The sequence below is a fragment of the Miscanthus floridulus genome, chromosome 12 (genome assembly GCF_019320115.1).
Source record: "Miscanthus floridulus cultivar M001 chromosome 12, ASM1932011v1, whole genome shotgun sequence".
Lineage (NCBI taxonomy): Eukaryota > Viridiplantae > Streptophyta > Magnoliopsida > Poales > Poaceae > Miscanthus > Miscanthus floridulus.
Window position 1 is genome coordinate 58,026,240 of NC_089591.1, and position 18,018 is coordinate 58,044,257.

Here is an 18,018-nt window from a genome sequence, read left to right on the forward strand (position 1 = left end):
AAGTGAGAGTTCGTGCTTGTTACTCTTGGTGATCGCCATCACCTAGACGGCTTGGTGGTGATTGGGAGTTTGGTGTTCACCCGGCGGAGCTTGTGGGTGACCCAACTTAAGTTGTGAGCGGTTTTGGGTGATTCACCGCGACGGAGTGTCGAAGAATCAACCCGTAGAGAGCACTTGATCCTTGCGCGGATCAAGGGGGAGCTACACCCTTGCGCGGGTGCTCCAACGAGGACTAGTGGGGAGTGGCGACTCTCCGATACCTCGGCAAAACATCGCCGCGTTCCTTTCTCTCTCTACTTACTTTGAGCTCTTACTTTGAGTATTTACTTTGAGCAATTCAATACTTGTTTTACATCCATAGAATTGCTTGCTAGAGTAAGTTTGGAACATAGGTTGAGAGGTTGTTGTGCATTAGTTTGATACAAACACTTTTCTAGGCACAAGGGGTTAATTGGGCTATCCGAAGGATTTGATTATTGCAAGAGAATTTAGAATTAGCCCAATTCACCCCCCTCTTGGGCATCTTGATCCTTTCACAAAGTTTGACCACTTGTCTTATTTAAAAATTTATACAAAATATCACTTCTTTTGTTGTGTCTTGCTTTATTAACAAAAGTTTTTTTGAATTACTTAAATTTAACTATGTTTGTATAAATTTTTAAAATAAGACGAGTGATTAAATTTAGAGTTAAAAAAAGTTAAACGAATTATACTTTAAAACGGAGGGAGTAATTGATAGTACTATTTTAAGTAGCATCAAGGAGCATCATCGTCAAGGAAAATGATTAAGGGATCAAGCTAAAAAAACTGATCAACCTTGGCGTCTACTTAGGTCCTATTCGCTTATCTTATAATCCATACTTTTCAGTTTCTTTTTTCAGCCGAAACAGTATTTTTCTCTCACAACAAATCAGCCGAAAACAATATTTTGGCTTGTTTTTTCAGCGAAGCGAACGAGACCTTATTTCACACTTTAGGGCCGGCGAAAGAGGCTGTGACGCATCATTCAGCTGCAGTCCTGATCAGCTGGATCTTGGACTAATGCGAGCTCCAGCTGTAGTCCCGGCTGTACTGTAAGCAATGCTGAAAAGCTATGGCTAAAAATATTATTCGCTGATTTATTGTGAGAAAAAACACTGTTTATACACTGAAATAGTACAACTCATAAGACAAACGAACAGAGCCATGAGCTGGCTGGATACTTACACATGTGGCTGGACGGTCCCAGATTTATGAAGGAATCAGTGAACTCATTCATGACATGCTCGTGCTGAGTACAGCTACAGGCTACAGCATACGTACTCCGGAAGAATGGTAATTCACACACACACACAGGGAGCGTCGCGCTCCAAGTTCTAGTCGCTGGATTATTACCGCAGTAGTTCCAGTATCTATGCATGCCTTTTGGACTGTTCGGCTCATGGTTTTTGTGGCTGATAAGCCGACTGATACAATTTTGTTGTAAGAGAAAAACATTGTACCTGATAAGCCGGGGTGATAAGTTCAAACAAATAGGACGAAGATTTACACCGCCGATCATACATTCATACTTGTTATCCGTCATGTTACCAAGGTATACCGAAATGGACGAACGGGGAACCAGTACACTGCTGCGGTGGCTCCATGCTGAACAAAACTAATGGGCCGTCTCCACAATCCAGAGTGTGCTGCACTTGCCTAGAATCATGGGCATCCACCACGAGCTGCTCATTTGGTGTACCCTGCAAGCATGAAAGGGAAATGAATACAATTATGTTACTATTTTTTAAAAGAATTATGTTACTACTTTTTAAGACCATGGCCTCATTTGCTAACTAGCTGAAAAACACTGTTCTAATTGAATTGTTGGGAGAGAAAAACATTGTTCCGGCTAAAAAAAAAAGCCGAACAAGCCGAATATGAGGTAAGCCGAACAAGGCCATGCCTCTAAATAGACCGCTATAGCTTTTTATGGGGTCTGTTGCTATGATATTTCTAATTGTTCTGTTATAGCCGCTAATGGCACTTTAACTCCACTAAACACTGCTATTTGGCTTACTCGTGAAATAATTTTAACAACACTAATCTATGCCTCTTTGTTCAGCCGGTTCGCTTGGTCGTAAACGATCGTAAATTTCTAGCCAGAACAGTATTTTTCTCTCACACCAAACCAGCTAGCAGTAATAATCCACGATCGTATACGATCATTTCAGCCCCAGCCGAACAGGCTGAACTGTCTTTACCTAATAAATGATGTGACAAACCATTGAATAGTTATTGAATTGTTAATTGTTGAATGAATATGAATGGTCATAGTAGCTATGAGACTGTTTTAATGAATGTTAAATAATGGATTTAGAGATATGTTCTCCCAGTGCATGTATTTGAGTATTTGTGTTCATGAAATTTCTTTAGTTACATATTTATATCTACAAACAATTAAGGACTTTCATGTTTTTTTTTTTGTAAAAACACAAAATGAAATAGCCTTCACTATATTATGTTATAACTTTTTATAGCTTCTGGAGAAGGCTACCGCTAAATGGCTTAGCCCACTATTTAAAACATTGTGACACGAAATAAGCAATTGCTTGAAAAAAAAAACTTTTAGCAAAACCATGGCATTCGTGCTCAATGATGAGTGCAGATCACACTAGCAGCATTCTAGTGATGATCCCAACTCCACATCTTGGAAAAAGCTATCCCCAAGTGCCCTTGAACAATAACATCACACACTATTTTCAATGTCAAGTTTTGTCTTCCAGGGTAATGGGGACTGATGTGGCCATGTAGGTGCGTGATATGATGGTCTCATCTAGATCTAGTTATCAAAATGAAATTTGGGCTGAGGTATGCAGTGTGTGATATGCTCCATACCCATACATGAATCATTCAAGAATTTCTTAACGGAAATGTGAATCTGGTGACATATATGATACCTGAAGGACAAAGATTGTAACCTGTCATGCCAAACCTGTAGATTCGTAAAATGCTACAAGCAAACCACTACTGCAATAAAAACAAGACAATCTTTAGGAAACATGACCAAACAAAATTTACTTATGATGTTAGACACCACATGAAAGTAAAAAAACGTTGGTACAATATGAGTGGCTTAAAAAAACAAGTTTTCTAGCTGTTGATTTGCTGTTCTGTTTGTTGGGGTAATCACAATCAAATAGCACTAGAAAGGTTGACAAACTTGAATATATACACAATAAAAGTGATAAAATGACCTAGGCATTATTGGCATTTTCTTATATTTGTTCAACAAAGGATGTCTGAAACATTTCAACAGTCATGCTTAAGTAGCAAATATGTCACTGTTATAGTTAGGCGCTGAACATACAGGTGGTAGCAAAAGCATACATGAAGTAGTTGAAACTGAATGAAAAACATTAGTATACCAGACAAAAAATAGATTAATCACCTTACTCAACAACTTGTCATTTTAATAGCTATAAAAAAAATTTGAGCCTAAGGCTAAACAGTGATCTGAATAGGTTTAAAAACAGGATGAATAGCAAAGGTTATGAAAATATGGTCAGACATGAGAAGAAAATGAGCGTTATGATGAAAACAGTACAGGACAGACATACAAGGAAAGGAAGATACTGAACTCCCAAAATAAATGATTGTAAGAATATGCATTAGACTGATCAGTAGAGGTAACAGCAAATGAGAGATAAGTCGTTTGGGCTTATTTGGCTTATAAGTAGAGGTAACAGCAAATGATTGTAAGAATATGCATTAGACTGATTGTAAGAATATGCATTAGACTGATCAGTAGAGGTAACAGCAAATGAGCATTACGATGCGCCATGTTTGTTTGGGCTTATTTGGCTTATAAGTAGAGGTAACAGCAAATGATTGTAAGAATATGCATTAGACTGATTGTAAGAATATGCATTAGACTGATCAGTAGAGGTAACAGCAAATGAGCATTACGAGGATTCAGAAAAATATTGCTGCAGGGTGCTCACTCAGTCAAATGATTGCAAGTATGGGTGTTGGTCCTACATTCAATACAGACACAATGCAACTGAAGTAACAACTATTATTCAGTGTTTACCACTGTCAAGGTGGACACTGAGGTTGGATGATTAGCTATTTAAACACACTTCAGGCATCCATAACTTTCTTTATTCTTTATGCAAGGAGGGGATTAGGTGACCATGGTTCAATAATGAAAACATAATTTGAGAAATGGAGCATACTGTAGCTAGTAGGTTGATGGATTGCAGAACTGACATCTGAAGCAGATGAAATGCAATTTCATGAGCAAAAATAGTTCAACACACTCAACAGGCTGAATTTTGTACAGTGATAAGGCAGCTATTGAGAGTAAGAAGAGTATGTTTACCTTAATATATTCAAACAGTAAAGACATAGTGTTTAGATGGCTCTAATGTTGAAATACTTGCTTTTTCAGTCCCACTCTCAACAGTTCTTCAAAATAGACTGACTGGCTCATTATGTGAAGAACCAATTGACAAGGTTGTCTAAACTAAAGGCAACCTTAAATTTCGTCTAGCTGTGATTCTAGAATTTCAGAAACAAACAAATAGCTCATATCCTTGTCATTACTGAAAATACTTAGATTAGCAAGGCTCCTTTCCATCAATTGCCCACACTCAATATAGACCACATGCAGTAGGAACTCATTTCACAAAACATATTATTAAGTTACATGTACCGACCAGTTCAGCCCAAAACCTTAAACTGATAGGGAAGGTGGGCAGTTCACTTTATACCTCAACACTCACCTTATGCCTCTAACGTAGAATAAGAGCACTTAACAATTATTACTTTATTTAATTGCGCTAGCCATGATTCGAACTCGAGACCTCGGGTCTGATACCATATAGCACTGACCAGTTCAACCAAAAAGCTTAAGCTGATGGGGAAGGCGGACAATTCACTTTATATTTCAACACATGATAATCCCAAACGGTTACCCAATCACCAAAAGTCCCTGCAGGAACAATTCCCATCCTTAAAGTGGTGGAAACGGTTTGCATCACGCACAACAATCTCCCTATCAGCTAACTTTGAAATAAGTTTAGTTACTGTGTGGCAATCAATACAGACTCGGAGATTCTTCATCACACGAATTCTTGTTCCAGCAGGTGTGCTTATAATACCAAACACTATAGCAAGCTTCTCACTATGACCACATAACACATATGCCTTCTGCTCTTCTTCAATATCCTGGAAAACATCCTCTGTATTGGGTACATGTCCTTCGCGTGCCATCTGCTCTGAGAAAACATTCAGTGCATCAATAATCCTGTCATACCAAGGGTGGGACCTATCATGAGCTACAAAGACGTGCAGTTTGTTCTTCACTTCAATCCAACTGCATGCTGGATCCTTCTTCATACCCTTTTTTCTCATAGATTTTCGTAGGTGTGCTGCTTCATTCCATCTCCCAGAAGCTGAATACATATTTGACAAAGCTACATGAGATCCAATGCTCCTAGGTTCAAGCTCCATAATTTTCTTGGCTACTTCCTCAGCTAAAATGGTATTTTTATGGACCCTGCAAGCCCTTAACAATGTGGACCAGACATTCGCAGTTGGTTTTATTTGCATCTTCGATATAAAATTGTATGCTTCGTCTAACTCTCCTGCACGACCAAGGATATCAGCAAGCGCTGTACAATGCTCTAGAGTAGGAACAATTCCATAATGATCTGACATACTCTTAAAATATTTCCAGCCCTTATCCACTAATCCAGCATGGCTACATGCAGTCAGAACCGCAAGAAAGGTGATATGATTAGGCTTTGCATTTCCCAGTTCCATTCTCTCAAACAGCACAAGTGCCTCTCTTGCTGGACCATGCAATGCGTACCCCATGATCATCGCAGTCCATGATACAACGTCTGGTAAACACATCCTGTCAAAGATGCGATGAGCAATGCTAATCTCCCCACATTTGCAGTACATGTCAATCAGGGAGCTAGATATAAACACATTATCTTCAAACCCACCACGGATCACATAGGCATGCAGCTGCTTCCCAAAGCGCAATGATGCCAAATTACCGCAGACAGGTATGAGGCTCGAGAAAGTCACAGGCACAGGTCTAACTCCAGCCTGCAGCATCTGACGGAATATTCCAAGAGCCTCCTCAACTGAACCATTTTGTGCACAACCTGCAAGCATGGAGTTCCACAGAATTGGGTCTCGTACCGGGAGGTTGTCAAACACTTTGACAGAGTAATCCGTCCTTGTGCAATTCGCATACATATCAATCAGGCTACTGCCAACGAACACATCGCTGTCAAACCCATTCCTGACTGCAAAACCATGCACCTCCAAGCCTCTCTTGACATCGGCACACTCTGCGAAGATTGGCAGCACACTGGATAAGGTGAAAGAGTCAGGCCTAAACCCTTCCCTCCACATCTTCCTGACCAAGCCCAGCGCTTCATGGTGCCTCCCTTCCTCCGCGCAGCCCAGCACCAAAGTGTTCCAGGACACCACGTCCCTCTCGAACATTTCGTCGAACACCTTCTGCACGCTCTCCAATGCGGCTGATGATCCGGTGCCACCCACGCTGGTCACACCAGTGGAGTGGAGATACGAATCCGGGAGCTTGCAGTAGAGGTTGAGGAGGGCGTTGGCGGTAAAGCGGTCGGCGAATGCACCGGAGCGGATGGCCAGCGCGTGGAGGGAGGCGCCGAGGGCGCTGAGACCTAGGGCGGCACAGGACTTGAGCGCGGCCGGGAGGGAGGCCGGGACAGACGAGCGTGGCGCGGCGGAGGCGCGCATTGTGAGGAAGAGGGAGATGGCGTCGCGGAAGTGGCCCTGGGCGGCGGCCATGCGGATCTGGTGTGCCCATGAGGGCGGGGGCGGCCATGGCGTATAGGCGCCCTCGGAAACGGACATGACGGCGGGTCGGCGAAAGATAATGCGGCTGCGGAGGGGGTGGCTGCCACAGCCCACAGTGCACGGCTGGGGTCCTGGGGCCTGGGGAGGCGCAGAAGTAGGCCCTGTTTGATTGATGCAGTGTCTACCTGTAGAAATACTCCATTTTATTTCAGAAATTATATTATACTGTATATATATATACACTCTATTACCTGTCTATAAATACCATTTTAAAGGTGCGACGGATAGCTAGGAGAAGGAAGGACCAGCCGAGCACGACTGCAGGACATCGGGCCTGGTCTGGCCGGTACTTGCAATTGGATTTGTTCTTATTTAAGGCCTCTTTTTTTTCAAAGATTATGAGGTTGTTTAGTTCTGTTTCTAGTCTGGCTAGTTTTTTTTTAAGACAAATTGTAGTTAAAATCTTGCTAGTGCTATGCAAGATGCATTTATTTGGTTGCAGGGGCGGAGCGAGAAAGTTGATATTTTTTTTAAACGTTAAGGGGACCAACTATATTACTTTTGTAAAATTTATTCGAATTTTAAAAAATCAATGGAAATTGTACATTCATATGCGCCTCCCCCCCCCCCCACCCCCCCCCCCCCCCCCCCCCCCCCCCCCCCCCCCGTGGACCGTCTAAGGCTATATTAAAAAAATAGTACGTTTGGTGCATGGCTTGACTTACAGAGAATCACCGTACAGGGGGCAACAGATCCCGCACGGTGCCCAGCCGAGCTCGTGTGATGGCTGGCGGCGCGCAGGGAGGGGCGGCGGTGGAGCTCGCGTGGAGGAAGGTGGTTGGCAATGCTCGCGCAAGGGCGGAGGAGCTAGCTAACAAGGGCTCGACGACAGTCGTGGTGAGTGGACAAGCGCGCGAGGGTTGGCCAAGCCTGGCTAGCGGGGAATGCCCTGCCGCTGTGTTCCCAGAAAGCCAGACGCGGTCGGTGGCTCGGTGCTCTAGCCGAGCCAAGAGCCTAACTAGCCCACCATACATCCCCAAAATGGCTTCCTCAAGTCTGGATAAAAGTTAGCCGCCAACCAACAAATCCTGTATTTGTTTCGTGATAAGTTATGATAGCAACTGCTGAGGTCTCTTACTATGATTAGTGGTTGTTTCGTGGTAACACTTTTCGCACGACGATTGTTCAATTTATTCCAATTTATTCGTCATATGTCATATAAAATCGGTCCATCATCGACTACAGATACATATTTTAGGTGGAAGGTGCCTGTTTTTAGATAGTCCTATTGTCTATTCCAAACGTAGCATAACCGGTTTAACTCATACAGGTTTTGTAGCTCCCGCAAACTAAACTATCCCATATGAATGGGATAATCTGCTCTAAACTCGTAATGATTTATAAATCTCTTATATTGCAGAGAGTACTACGTTTATATGGTTTATACGACACTGGATGGGTAAATACCCAATTCATCATCAGAATACAACCTCGTTATCCCCTTCAGAGGGCATTCAAATTCTAAACGGAAATAGGTCACATGAAACTGAAAGCCAGCCAGCAACAACATTGAATGGAACAAGAATGCAACACTTGATAGATATCAGAATATAACACTATCTCAGATTCGGAATAGCATTTTAGACAAAATATCTAAACAAGGCAGTTTAAGATTGACATCTTGACAAGCTAACTGGAAGTAATTCGCGCATTACATTTTCAAGACATCGAAGCATAAAGGATCAAAATCAAAACCACAAAGCAATCTAAGCAGAAGCAGACACCTTTTTAAGCTTAGCAAGCTCTTGCCTGATGGCACCACCCCTCTGTCCAAATGACAACCATAACATATTAGGGCATAAGCAGAATAGATACACTAAAACTACTCAGGGAATGTGTCAAACCTTGATCTTCGCCAACATGACCTTGAACCTGTCAAAGTCATTGAGCGATGCTCTCCTCTTCTGGACAATCAGCTTTTTGCCCCATGAGCTATTCTCCCACTTACTTTTCACATCTGCAATTAGGACATGATCAGTGGTCTATAGACATCAGGTAGATATCAAAGAATAACTCCAGGGACAGTTAATCACCAGCTTCCTCCATTGCCTTAATCAATGTAGTCTTCTTTGGGACACGTTTAATGTCAATCTTGATATCAGTCAGGGAAAGCCGCTTGAAGTTCATTTGGCAACGGACCATGTCGGGGGCATCCACAAGGGCCTAATACCAGACAGAAAAGACACTTAAAACTTCAATCATCACCAGAAAGCAAGTCAATGATGATTATCATCGGTCAAATAGCTATTAGTAAGCAATTTCAGTTTAGTACATAGTGGGCTGGCCAAGCAGAACCCATTGACATAATTATCAAGAAATAATAAACAATTGTCATTTTTTATCCACAACAGCAAAGCCAAAATTCATTACCAAGAAGCAATGAAATTACAAGCGCTTTGTTCAATCACACAGCAATGCATAGAAACAATATTAAGTGCCTGCGCCTCTGATCAAAAAGGGTTCGGCCAGCTAGGCAAACTTTCCCAAATGACCTACCTAAAGATTATCAGGAAACTAATAAAGAAGCCATAGCAGACAAAATATAAACTTTAAACTAGTAGAAAGTGTTTTAATACTGAAGGTACACATCAACTTCACATGATGATTTAATGAATGGATCATTGTAATCACAGAAAATCAATAGACTTGAAGAGACAAGAGTTGATTTCGTTTACAAGGAAATGACTAATCCATATTTGTCGATCAAAATTCAATAATGCCATATATTGAGATCATCAGATCAATACAGTATATTGCTTAATGCAAGCATGTCGGTATGTCATTTCTAAAAGGGCAAAAAAAAAAAAACAAGGGCAAAAAAAAAACAAGGCAGATCACATTGCTATCAACAAATTCGAAAACCACTAACTGCATCGCTGCATCATATATAGTCACCCTAGGCACTTTTCAGCCGAAAACCGATAACCGAACCGAACCGAACCGAGCCGAAGTTTCGGTTTGTTCGGTTTTCGGTTCGGTTCTCGGTTTTGCAATCATCAAAGTTCGGGTGCCGGTTTCAGCATGGAATTGAACCGAAGCACCGAATTCATCTCCCCTGTCCCTGTGCTACTACCCTGCTTCTCTCCGTCCCACCCTCCCACCTTGGCCCGTATAGGCCCAACCCAACCTCGCGGTTGCAGCCCATCTCACAAACACAAGAGCCTTATCCGTAGGAGCTCTCCCATCCCGGTCTGTCTTCCACGAGTTCGTCCGTTCCAATAGAAAATGCAGCGGCGGTGCCGGTGCCAGGGGCGGGATGCGGGGCTGCAGCAGTCGACGAGGCATCCTATGGCCGGCGCGGCGTGGTCGCGTGAGCGAGCTTGCGGGCGGCGGCGCGAGGGCGAGGCGAGGTCTCAGCGACGGCGGTGCAAGCGCGAGGCGAGGTCTCAGCGGCGGCGGCGCGAGCACGAGGCGAGCTCAGGGCTTCGTCGGCGCAGCCGTGACCCTGAGGCATGCTAGCGGCGACTAGGTGAGAGGCGCGGTGAGCGACGGACCCTGCGGATTTGTTCTTCCCGGTTCTGGCGTTTTCCTTTTCCCTTTCGATTTGTTCTTCTCTGTTCTCACTTCGGTTGGATCGGTTGAACCAAAAAACCGAACCGAGTAAACCGAAGCCGAAATCGTCGGTTTTCGATTCTATAGAACACCGATCGGTTGCTGATTTCTGGAAACCGAAGTTCACAGCAACCGAACAAACCGAACCGATTTGTCGGTTAACACTGAATGCCCACTCTGAATATATAGAACATGAAAATGCCACATAAAACTAAGTGAACCAACATTGCAGACAAATTTCTGTAGGTGAGCTCACAAAAAACTCAGAGCAGATATATACAGTGGTATATGCTTTGTCTGGTAAAAAAATACCAGACACGTGGCTTTAGAAGGTCTTCAATGTGTCTTCAAATTTAAGAGATTTTGCAAAGATTTTAAATACAAAACTACACATATAATTTACATGTTTTCAAACTAAATAATGTAATAGTTTTTTATGTTTCTCATTCTTATCAAAGTTTGACCAAATAGTGTCCTAACCCCTAAACATGTTTTTTGTAACCAGAGAAGTATTTCGCTTGCCAACTTAACTACAAAGGGCATATGTACATAATTAGACAGAACATTTCAATTAATTTCAGTAAAATGATTGCAACGAGCTAAGGTGTTCCATATGTGAAAGGGCATTTCGCAAGAAATTCGCTGCCTAAACATTCAGAATTAACTGGTAAAAGGTGGATCAACCATTCTCATAAGAGAATATTATTAGTATCAACTAGTGACCAGAGTTTACTGTACCAGCTGTGATATAAGTGATGTTGCTAACTTGTACTACACAGATCAAAGCATAACAGTCCACAGAACATCAAAATGGTCAAATTCAACTGTGCAGGCTACTTCTCTAATGCAGAGACGCACGACCACCGGAACAGTAATGATCAACGACCTAACGCGCGCAACAGAAAAAAAAAAGTTCATAAAACCACAGTACCATCGAACACCTGGCCTGTATCCACACATCAGCCCAAGCGCGAGAGAGAAGTGATCCGACTCACCCTGTTCTGGTCGACGACGTCGACGATAACGACGAGGCGGCCATACTCCTTGCCGTAGTTCACAAGGGCCACTCGCCCGATCTCCACGAACCTCTTGAACGGCTGCAGAACCACGACATCAACAAGGTGCGCATAAATTAGCCAACAACACCAAAGAAAAAAGCAGCAAAACTCCTCGATGGGGGAAGATATCGCGAGGACATCTTACCATTGTGGCTGCGGGCGGAGACGGCGGCGGCGGGGGGCGGCGAAGCGGGTGGGCGGCTGGGGAAGAGGGGTTTTGTTGATGCCGCAGACGTATATAGGGAGGAATGGATGTGGGTGAGCCGATGGATCTTGGGAAGACGGATTGTAGCCGTCCGATCTAGGTTAGATGAGTTAGAGGCTTTTGAGGCTGATGATTTTGGGCTGGTTTTGGATAGTACCTGTAAAAATTCTTGGGCTTCATTGTGTGGGCCGGGCTGGAATTTGATTGAACTTTATCTCCCATTTTCGGCTGAGTCAGTATTTTCCGCTCATACGCATGTATTCATCTCAATCCACATGTGTTTAAGTGTATTGTAGTGGAATTAAACTAAATTCTATTCCATTCCAGCTCAACACATGTGGATTGAAAGTGGATACACATGTATCTAAACAAGGCCTTAATTCAGTTGAGACTTCAAATGGCATGTTTGGTTTGCTCATAAACATGTATCGAGTTAATCTTTGGCATATCTCGAAATATGAATAAGTGGAACGTGCCTTATCGCAATTTTAGCACCAAATGCAAAATAGTCAGTTTGGCATGGTGTTATCTTTCTCAGGAGTTGTTTTACTTGGTCAAGGGTCTATGTTGTTTTTGAGGTTGTGTGGAGACTGTGGTGCTAAACTGGTTCGAATGGTATGCCATTTGTGAAGTTAAAAGATCAGAGCTTGGCTCTAAAACTCAAAAAAAAAATGTACGCAGGCAGCATAAACTTTTTGAGCATAGCAAGTTCGTATTGAAAATTGGGACCCGGATCTGGAGACGAGGAGAAGAGAGGAAGATTCAGATCACGCCGGTGGTTTGCTTGAGAGAGAAGAACACGCTCCTGCTCCCTGTCCTTTTACAGACAACTCCAACGAGTATGGAGAACGAGCGCGTAGCTCGGTGGCCAGCTTCTCCGGTGTGAGAGCTGCCCGCCCGAGTTCAATGTTGTAGGTTTATTTATACACGGATGATGTATAGTATGTTAAGTGGACGTGCGTGTATACAAATAAATGCTACAATTGTACCCACATAAGAGGCAAAAAAAAAAAACTCCAACGAGTATGGGCTATCCTAGTGTGTCTAGGACTGCTCCATAAAGATCCTGTTTGGTTTCTACAGGCGCTCCTAAAATTTCTGTCACATCGAATATTTAGACACATGCATGAAGTATTAAATATAGAGTAATTATGAAATTAATTACATAACTTACGACTAATTTACGAGACTAAACTTTTAAACCTAATTAGTCCATGTTTTGACAACGTGGTGCTACAGCAACATATGCTAATGATAGATTAATTAGGTTTAAAAAATCATCTCGCAAATTAACCTTCATCTATGTAATTGATTTTATAATTAATATATATTTAATGCTCTTTATTAATATCTAAATATTTAATGTGATATAAATTTTAGGAGGACCTAAGAACTAAACAACCCCAAATTCTGCTACCCCGTGCACTCCTCCTGGGCTTCGGATTGTCTTCAGCGTGGGCCGTAGAGTGTGCAGTGGTAACACTCTCAGAAAGAGAGGCCGGACGCTTTCGCCAAGCCTTGTTCGTGTTGCCGGCCGCCGCCGCCGCCGCCAAAGCCGGAAAAGGCTCGCGTTTGATGCCTCCGTCATTTGCGCATGTGGTGTTTATTATTTGGTACCTCCGGCCAGGTGCTGCCGCGCTGACTGCCTTTATGCCAGGCTTGCGGCTTGCCAGCCGCCTCCTCACCCACGGACACTCCACGACAGCGGCACCGGCAGCTCTGCCAGGCCTGTGGCCAAGCCGCTCCTTCCGGCTGCCTGCCACTGCTAGAACAACAAGAGAAAGAACAATCAAGTCTTGGAAGTTTCGCTCTAAACCATTCTGAACCCTTGCATCGGAATTCTGCGCTCGAGATTAAGGGAAACTCCTGCCGTGACTTAAAAAGGAGGAAAGTAACTCAATCTGAGACGCGATCGATTGTGCCCTCAAATATGGCAGCTCATATCCAAAAGATCCTACGAGATCACAGTGCCTCTTCCCACCTTTTTTTCCCCACCCTTTTACCTGGCCACACCTTTCTTAACGCAACTTACTGTCCATGTGTCGGTAAAAACTGTCAGAACGAAGATCGTACAAGTAATCTGAATCTTTGGGCCGGTTATGGCAATCGATCAAGTGCCTAGTGTATGCCAGGCGAGAAGTAACTGCATCGCTCTGTGATTTCTCAGCAAACAAGCTGTCAATCTGGATTATGCCCACTGATAAAGGCAGTAATTAACATCGCTCTCGCTGGCCAAAGCTAGGACCATTAATAATTCCCTGAATTGTTTACTACTAGTAAATCCTTGCTAACTTTGGTGCACGCCTTCGAGTATTATATTATATTATTTATTATATATATAAATACAAATCCCCTTTCCACCCACGCCTCTGCTTTAGGAGTACTTCCAAAGCGCCGAACCAGAGGCAGGCACCTCGATCGGCAAGTGCTCGGTTGACATGGAGGGCGAGAAGAAGGCGGCGGCCGCCATGGCGGAGGAGGTGGTGGAGCAGAAGACGAAGGAGGTGGCTGCTGCTGGTGATGTGAGCCTGAAGGAGCTGTCGAAGAAGCTCAACGACTTCGCCAAGGAGAGGGACTGGGAGAAGTACCATAGCCCCAGGAACCTGCTGCTCGCCATGGTTTGCATCTTCTTCTCCTCTCCGCTCTCTGCTAGTAGTCTCCAAATCTAATCCCGTGTTGCCCTTCGCCTTCTCGTGTTTCACCTGCACACGTATTTGTTCAAGTCTTCAAGACTGAAGAAGTGAAGAGTTTAGGGTTTTCTATGTGTCTCTCACTCGTCTTTTCCCCCCTTTCGGCGATGATTTTGTTTTCCTTCGTTAATCACTAGTAGATCGAGAATTACGCCCCCAATATTCAGTCTAGGAAAGCATAATTTGGGCAAGTAGGATGGTCCCATTGCCGTTGGGGACTCGTTTTCCTCGTGACGCCGAATGATCATCATCAATGGTTTCGATTAGTATCTGTCAACGTGTTTTGGATGTATATCACTGCACACTGCACACCGCACAACACGTCATGGCTAAAAAGCTTGCCTTTTTATTAGCTTTCAGGGCGTGACCATGCATGGCATTTTCTTCATGATCATGATCTGCATTGCAGTAAAACAAATACAGTACTACGCATGTCCAAATATTATTTTGAGTTCCGCATCTGTGTTCTTATTTTCAGTGTGGCATACGTAAGTGGTAACTCAAGTATGAATTTGGTCACAGTACTTCTTGACGACATATACAGTACTACTACGTGTTACTGTTGTTGTGATTAAGGGTCTCTTTGGTACGGCTTATGCCGGCTTCGGCTTCATCTATTTTGTGCAAATTGAGGCACCGTAGCGTGAAGCCGTTTTGTAAGCTGGAATTAAAATGAACTAGAAGCCAGGAAAAGCCAGTTTTTCTGGCTTCGTCGGCTTTGGCTTCACCGATAAAGCCGTTTTGGATGAGCCGTGCCAAACGGGGCTTAAACTAAACCAAAAAAAAAAATGGTTACCACTGCAGACGAGAGGGAAACAGTACCCATCCATCGTCTGAGCAGGAAGCATCTCTAGAAGACGAATATCATGTGCACATAGACAATGTCTCCGTCTCTTAAAGGAAGAGAACAACGAGGGCTCCCTGCCAAAGGCTATGATAAAAAAAAATTCTTCATTCCATGGCCACCATAGGCTTGTTATCTGTATAGACTAAATTATCACCATATAATGCGTTCTCTTTTGACCAACTGTTCATTAAGATTCTCCTTTTTTTTTTTGGTTGTTGTTCCAAGTAGTGCGACTAGCTAGATTCTTGAGATCTATCTGATTTATTCGTTTCACTTAACTAACTGCATGTGGACAGCGGACTTTGTACCTGAGAATTGATCATCATGCACGCATTTATACCTACTATAGGTTCCCAGATGTATACTTACATGTGTATCACAGGGTTGTGGAGCCGCAATGCATCTAGCTAGATTCTTCAGAATTTTGGTTTCGAAAGAAGAAACTTCTTGTAACCACATTGACGGGGACAGGACCTAGAGTCGATCCCAAAATACAATCATTCTGCATTATTCCCTCTCTCACCCCCCCTGATATTTTCGGAGACTTTTAGCGTGCTGCTCCTGAAAGATCATGCCGTCCAGATCCAGCCATCCATGTGTGGGTTGGTTCATGGGAGCAAAATGGGACAAGTAACTAATCTCCGCACTGCCCATGGCCTGAGCAGCCGGCTGAACCAGAATGCAACTTTCAGGTGTCACATCTCGGATAGTCGGATGCCACGTGGCCCTGGTCCCTGTCGAAGCAAATTTCCCACGTCACCTTTGGAGACTTGGTTGGGTCTTATACTACGCAGATTGCTGTTGTCACCTCTGACGTGGTTATGTTGGTTCAGACATCAGGGTCACTGCTGATTTGCTGAATGATGATCACTGTCAGCTTGTGACTGAATTTTCTGAACCTGAACTGAAAGGAATTCGATTCGCTCCTCGTCATTCCGATTCTTTATATATATATATATATATATATATATATATATATATATATATATATATATATATATATATATATATATATATATATATATATATGTAAAAAAAACATCGACCGCACATTCTCGCTTGCAAAAGAAAGGACTTTTTATTTGTTCCTTTTGTTAAGGAAGGCGAGAGCTTAATGATTTGATTTGTTTTGTGCCTGACAGATTGCTGAAGTCGGGGAACTGTCAGAGCTGTTCATGTGGAAAGGGGAGGTGCGGAAGGGCCTCGCGGACTGGGACGAGGCCGAGAAGGAGCACCTCGGCGAGGAGCTCTCCGACGTGCTGCTCTACCTGATCCGCCTCTCCGACATGTGCGGCGTCGACCTCGGCGACGCCGCCACCAGGAAGATCGTCAAGAACGCCGTCAAGTACCCGGCGCCATCCAAGGATGGCGCCTGATGAGGAACGATACCGCCGCCTCTGCTTCTTTGACGCTTTGCGATGCAGCTGGAACCAGCGAGTGACATGAACTGATGCTTGGTGCTTTTCTTTTGTAGTGCCTTCTCATTCAAAGGTTAATGCAAATATTGCTCATCTGATAGCTTTTCTCTTTTCAACTGGAGTCGGGTAGCTTTTATGTCGACTTTGTTATGTCCAAAACTGTGAATCTATAAATGAGCAGAGCAAAACAACTAAACAAGTACTATGAGCAGTTAAAATTGTGCTACACAGAAGATTGCCACAGAACCACTGCCACTGGCTGATGGTGATCGGGGTGCCGGAATGGGAACTGTAGCTCTAGCGGCAACTCCCAGCAATTTTGTGGAAGGCATGTTCTTATTAAGAACAGTGGAGAGGAGCAGGTGCAGGTCAGCCTGCAAAGCTCATTTCCTTAGCGCGCTTTAATTTCTCCTCTTTTCGACAGCCCAACTCAGCTAGCCCATGCAGCCCATTCCCGTGCCTAGCCCAAAAGAAAAGCTCAACAATGGGCGCACCCAGTTTTTTTTTGTCATCTTCTCCAGCACTAGTAACAAAATAACAATTCGACTTTGCTAAAAAGAAAAAAACTAATAATTCGACCAACCTGACAAAATTGGCCATTCATAAGAAAAAAAGTGTCAATAGACGTATACCAAAAACTAAAATGACCTATAATTTAATACGAACGGAATAGTTTTTCTCCCCAAATTATAAAGCAGACATTAACCCTCCTTCAAGTAGTAAAACTGGTTGTTTTTTATGCCTGCTGACCAGCAATTTTAAGACTAATTGTTGACTATGAATTCTACATGTCTGTCCTTAACTTCTTCTTTCCTCTCTTTCACTTATGCCTTTGTACGAACACATTAGCGATGTTGTTGCCATTTGCCCCAATACTAGCACTAGTGTCACTGTGTCAGTCCATACCATGCCACTACCAAACAACCTCCTCAACAATAGCACCCACGACAAGCGACATAACAATCAAAACCAATCTTGGCCATGTCGCTCTAGCAACCGCCACCACAACAATAGCTTAACGAAACATTACACTAGGACACCAGGATAGTGTCTCGGATGACATCTCTCACTTGGATCGGTTAAGGATTGTTGCATTTGTCGTAGCGAGTCTTGAGCACTCTCCCATACAAACCACTTGCCATATATAGGATTAATAAGTCTAGTATTATGCTTGACCATATATAGGATTAATAAGTCTAGTATTATGCTTGACCATGTAACGTTGTGGATTCGGTGCAATTTGGTGCCCGGAGTAGCTAGAAAGCTAGTACCCCGACACATTTTGGCCGTTTATTGGTCAACTTGGCCCTGTATGAGAAAGGTTGAGGTGATGAGTTACCCATTATGGACCATCGGGTCGTGTGGACGG

The 18,018-nt window shown here is 43.4% G+C and overlaps 3 protein-coding genes across 4 annotated transcripts; 1 reads left to right on the forward strand and 2 right to left on the reverse strand.

Annotated features, from left to right (window-relative positions):
- Positions 1 to 1,201: 1,201 nt before the first annotated feature.
- LOC136496578 (putative pentatricopeptide repeat-containing protein At3g23330) lies at positions 1,202 to 6,929 on the reverse strand. Of its 2 annotated transcripts, none has more exons than XM_066492293.1 (3): positions 4,746 to 6,929; positions 2,919 to 2,988; positions 1,202 to 1,721 (listed from the first exon to the last, which is right to left on the reverse strand). In XM_066492293.1, the coding sequence occupies exon 1, from the start codon at positions 6,874 to 6,876 to the stop codon at positions 4,942 to 4,944; it is 1,935 nt and encodes a 644-aa protein (XP_066348390.1). In that variant the 5' UTR covers positions 6,877 to 6,929; the 3' UTR covers positions 1,202 to 1,721; positions 2,919 to 2,988; positions 4,746 to 4,941. The 2 variants fall into 2 exon arrangements, with proteins under 2 accessions (XP_066348390.1, XP_066348389.1); XM_066492292.1 differs by having other exon boundaries at positions 4,343 to 6,929.
- A 1,464-nt stretch (positions 6,930 to 8,393) lies between these two features.
- Positions 8,394 to 11,703, reverse strand: LOC136496583 (large ribosomal subunit protein eL14z-like). The gene is made up of 5 exons (XM_066492297.1): positions 11,635 to 11,703; positions 11,427 to 11,528; positions 8,913 to 9,042; positions 8,724 to 8,836; positions 8,394 to 8,645 (listed from the first exon to the last, which is right to left on the reverse strand). Exons 1-5 carry the CDS (start codon positions 11,635 to 11,637, stop codon positions 8,586 to 8,588), a joined length of 408 nt encoding a protein of 135 aa, XP_066348394.1. The 5' UTR covers positions 11,638 to 11,703; the 3' UTR covers positions 8,394 to 8,585.
- Positions 11,704 to 14,044: 2,341 nt separating this feature from the next.
- On the forward strand, positions 14,045 to 16,840 carry LOC136496582 (uncharacterized). Its single transcript, XM_066492296.1, has 2 exons — positions 14,045 to 14,312; positions 16,374 to 16,840. Exons 1-2 carry the CDS (start codon positions 14,133 to 14,135, stop codon positions 16,605 to 16,607), a joined length of 414 nt encoding a protein of 137 aa, XP_066348393.1. The 5' UTR covers positions 14,045 to 14,132; the 3' UTR covers positions 16,608 to 16,840.
- Positions 16,841 to 18,018: the final 1,178 nt, after the last annotated feature.

What these genes read in the sequence shown, in the direction of transcription:
- LOC136496578 (XM_066492293.1), bottom strand. Translation starts at nt 6,876, where the DNA reads ATGTCCGTTTCCGAGGGCGCCTATACGCCATGGCCGCCCCCGCCCTCA.
- LOC136496583 (XM_066492297.1), bottom strand. An exon ending in TAAGGCAATGGAGGAAGCTG is followed by an intron (nt 8,837 to 8,912) that starts GTGATTAACTGT and finishes TCCTAATTGCAG; the next exon opens with ATGTGAAAAGTAAGTGGGAG. An exon ending in TCATGTTGGCGAAGATCAAG is followed by an intron (nt 8,646 to 8,723) that starts GTTTGACACATT and finishes TCATTTGGACAG; the next exon opens with AGGGGTGGTGCCATCAGGCA.
- LOC136496582 (XM_066492296.1), top strand. Translation starts at nt 14,133, where the DNA reads ATGGAGGGCGAGAAGAAGGCGGCGGCCGCCATGGCGGAGGAGGTGGTG. An exon ending in GGAACCTGCTGCTCGCCATG is followed by an intron (nt 14,313 to 16,373) that starts GTTTGCATCTTC and finishes TGTGCCTGACAG; the next exon opens with ATTGCTGAAGTCGGGGAACT.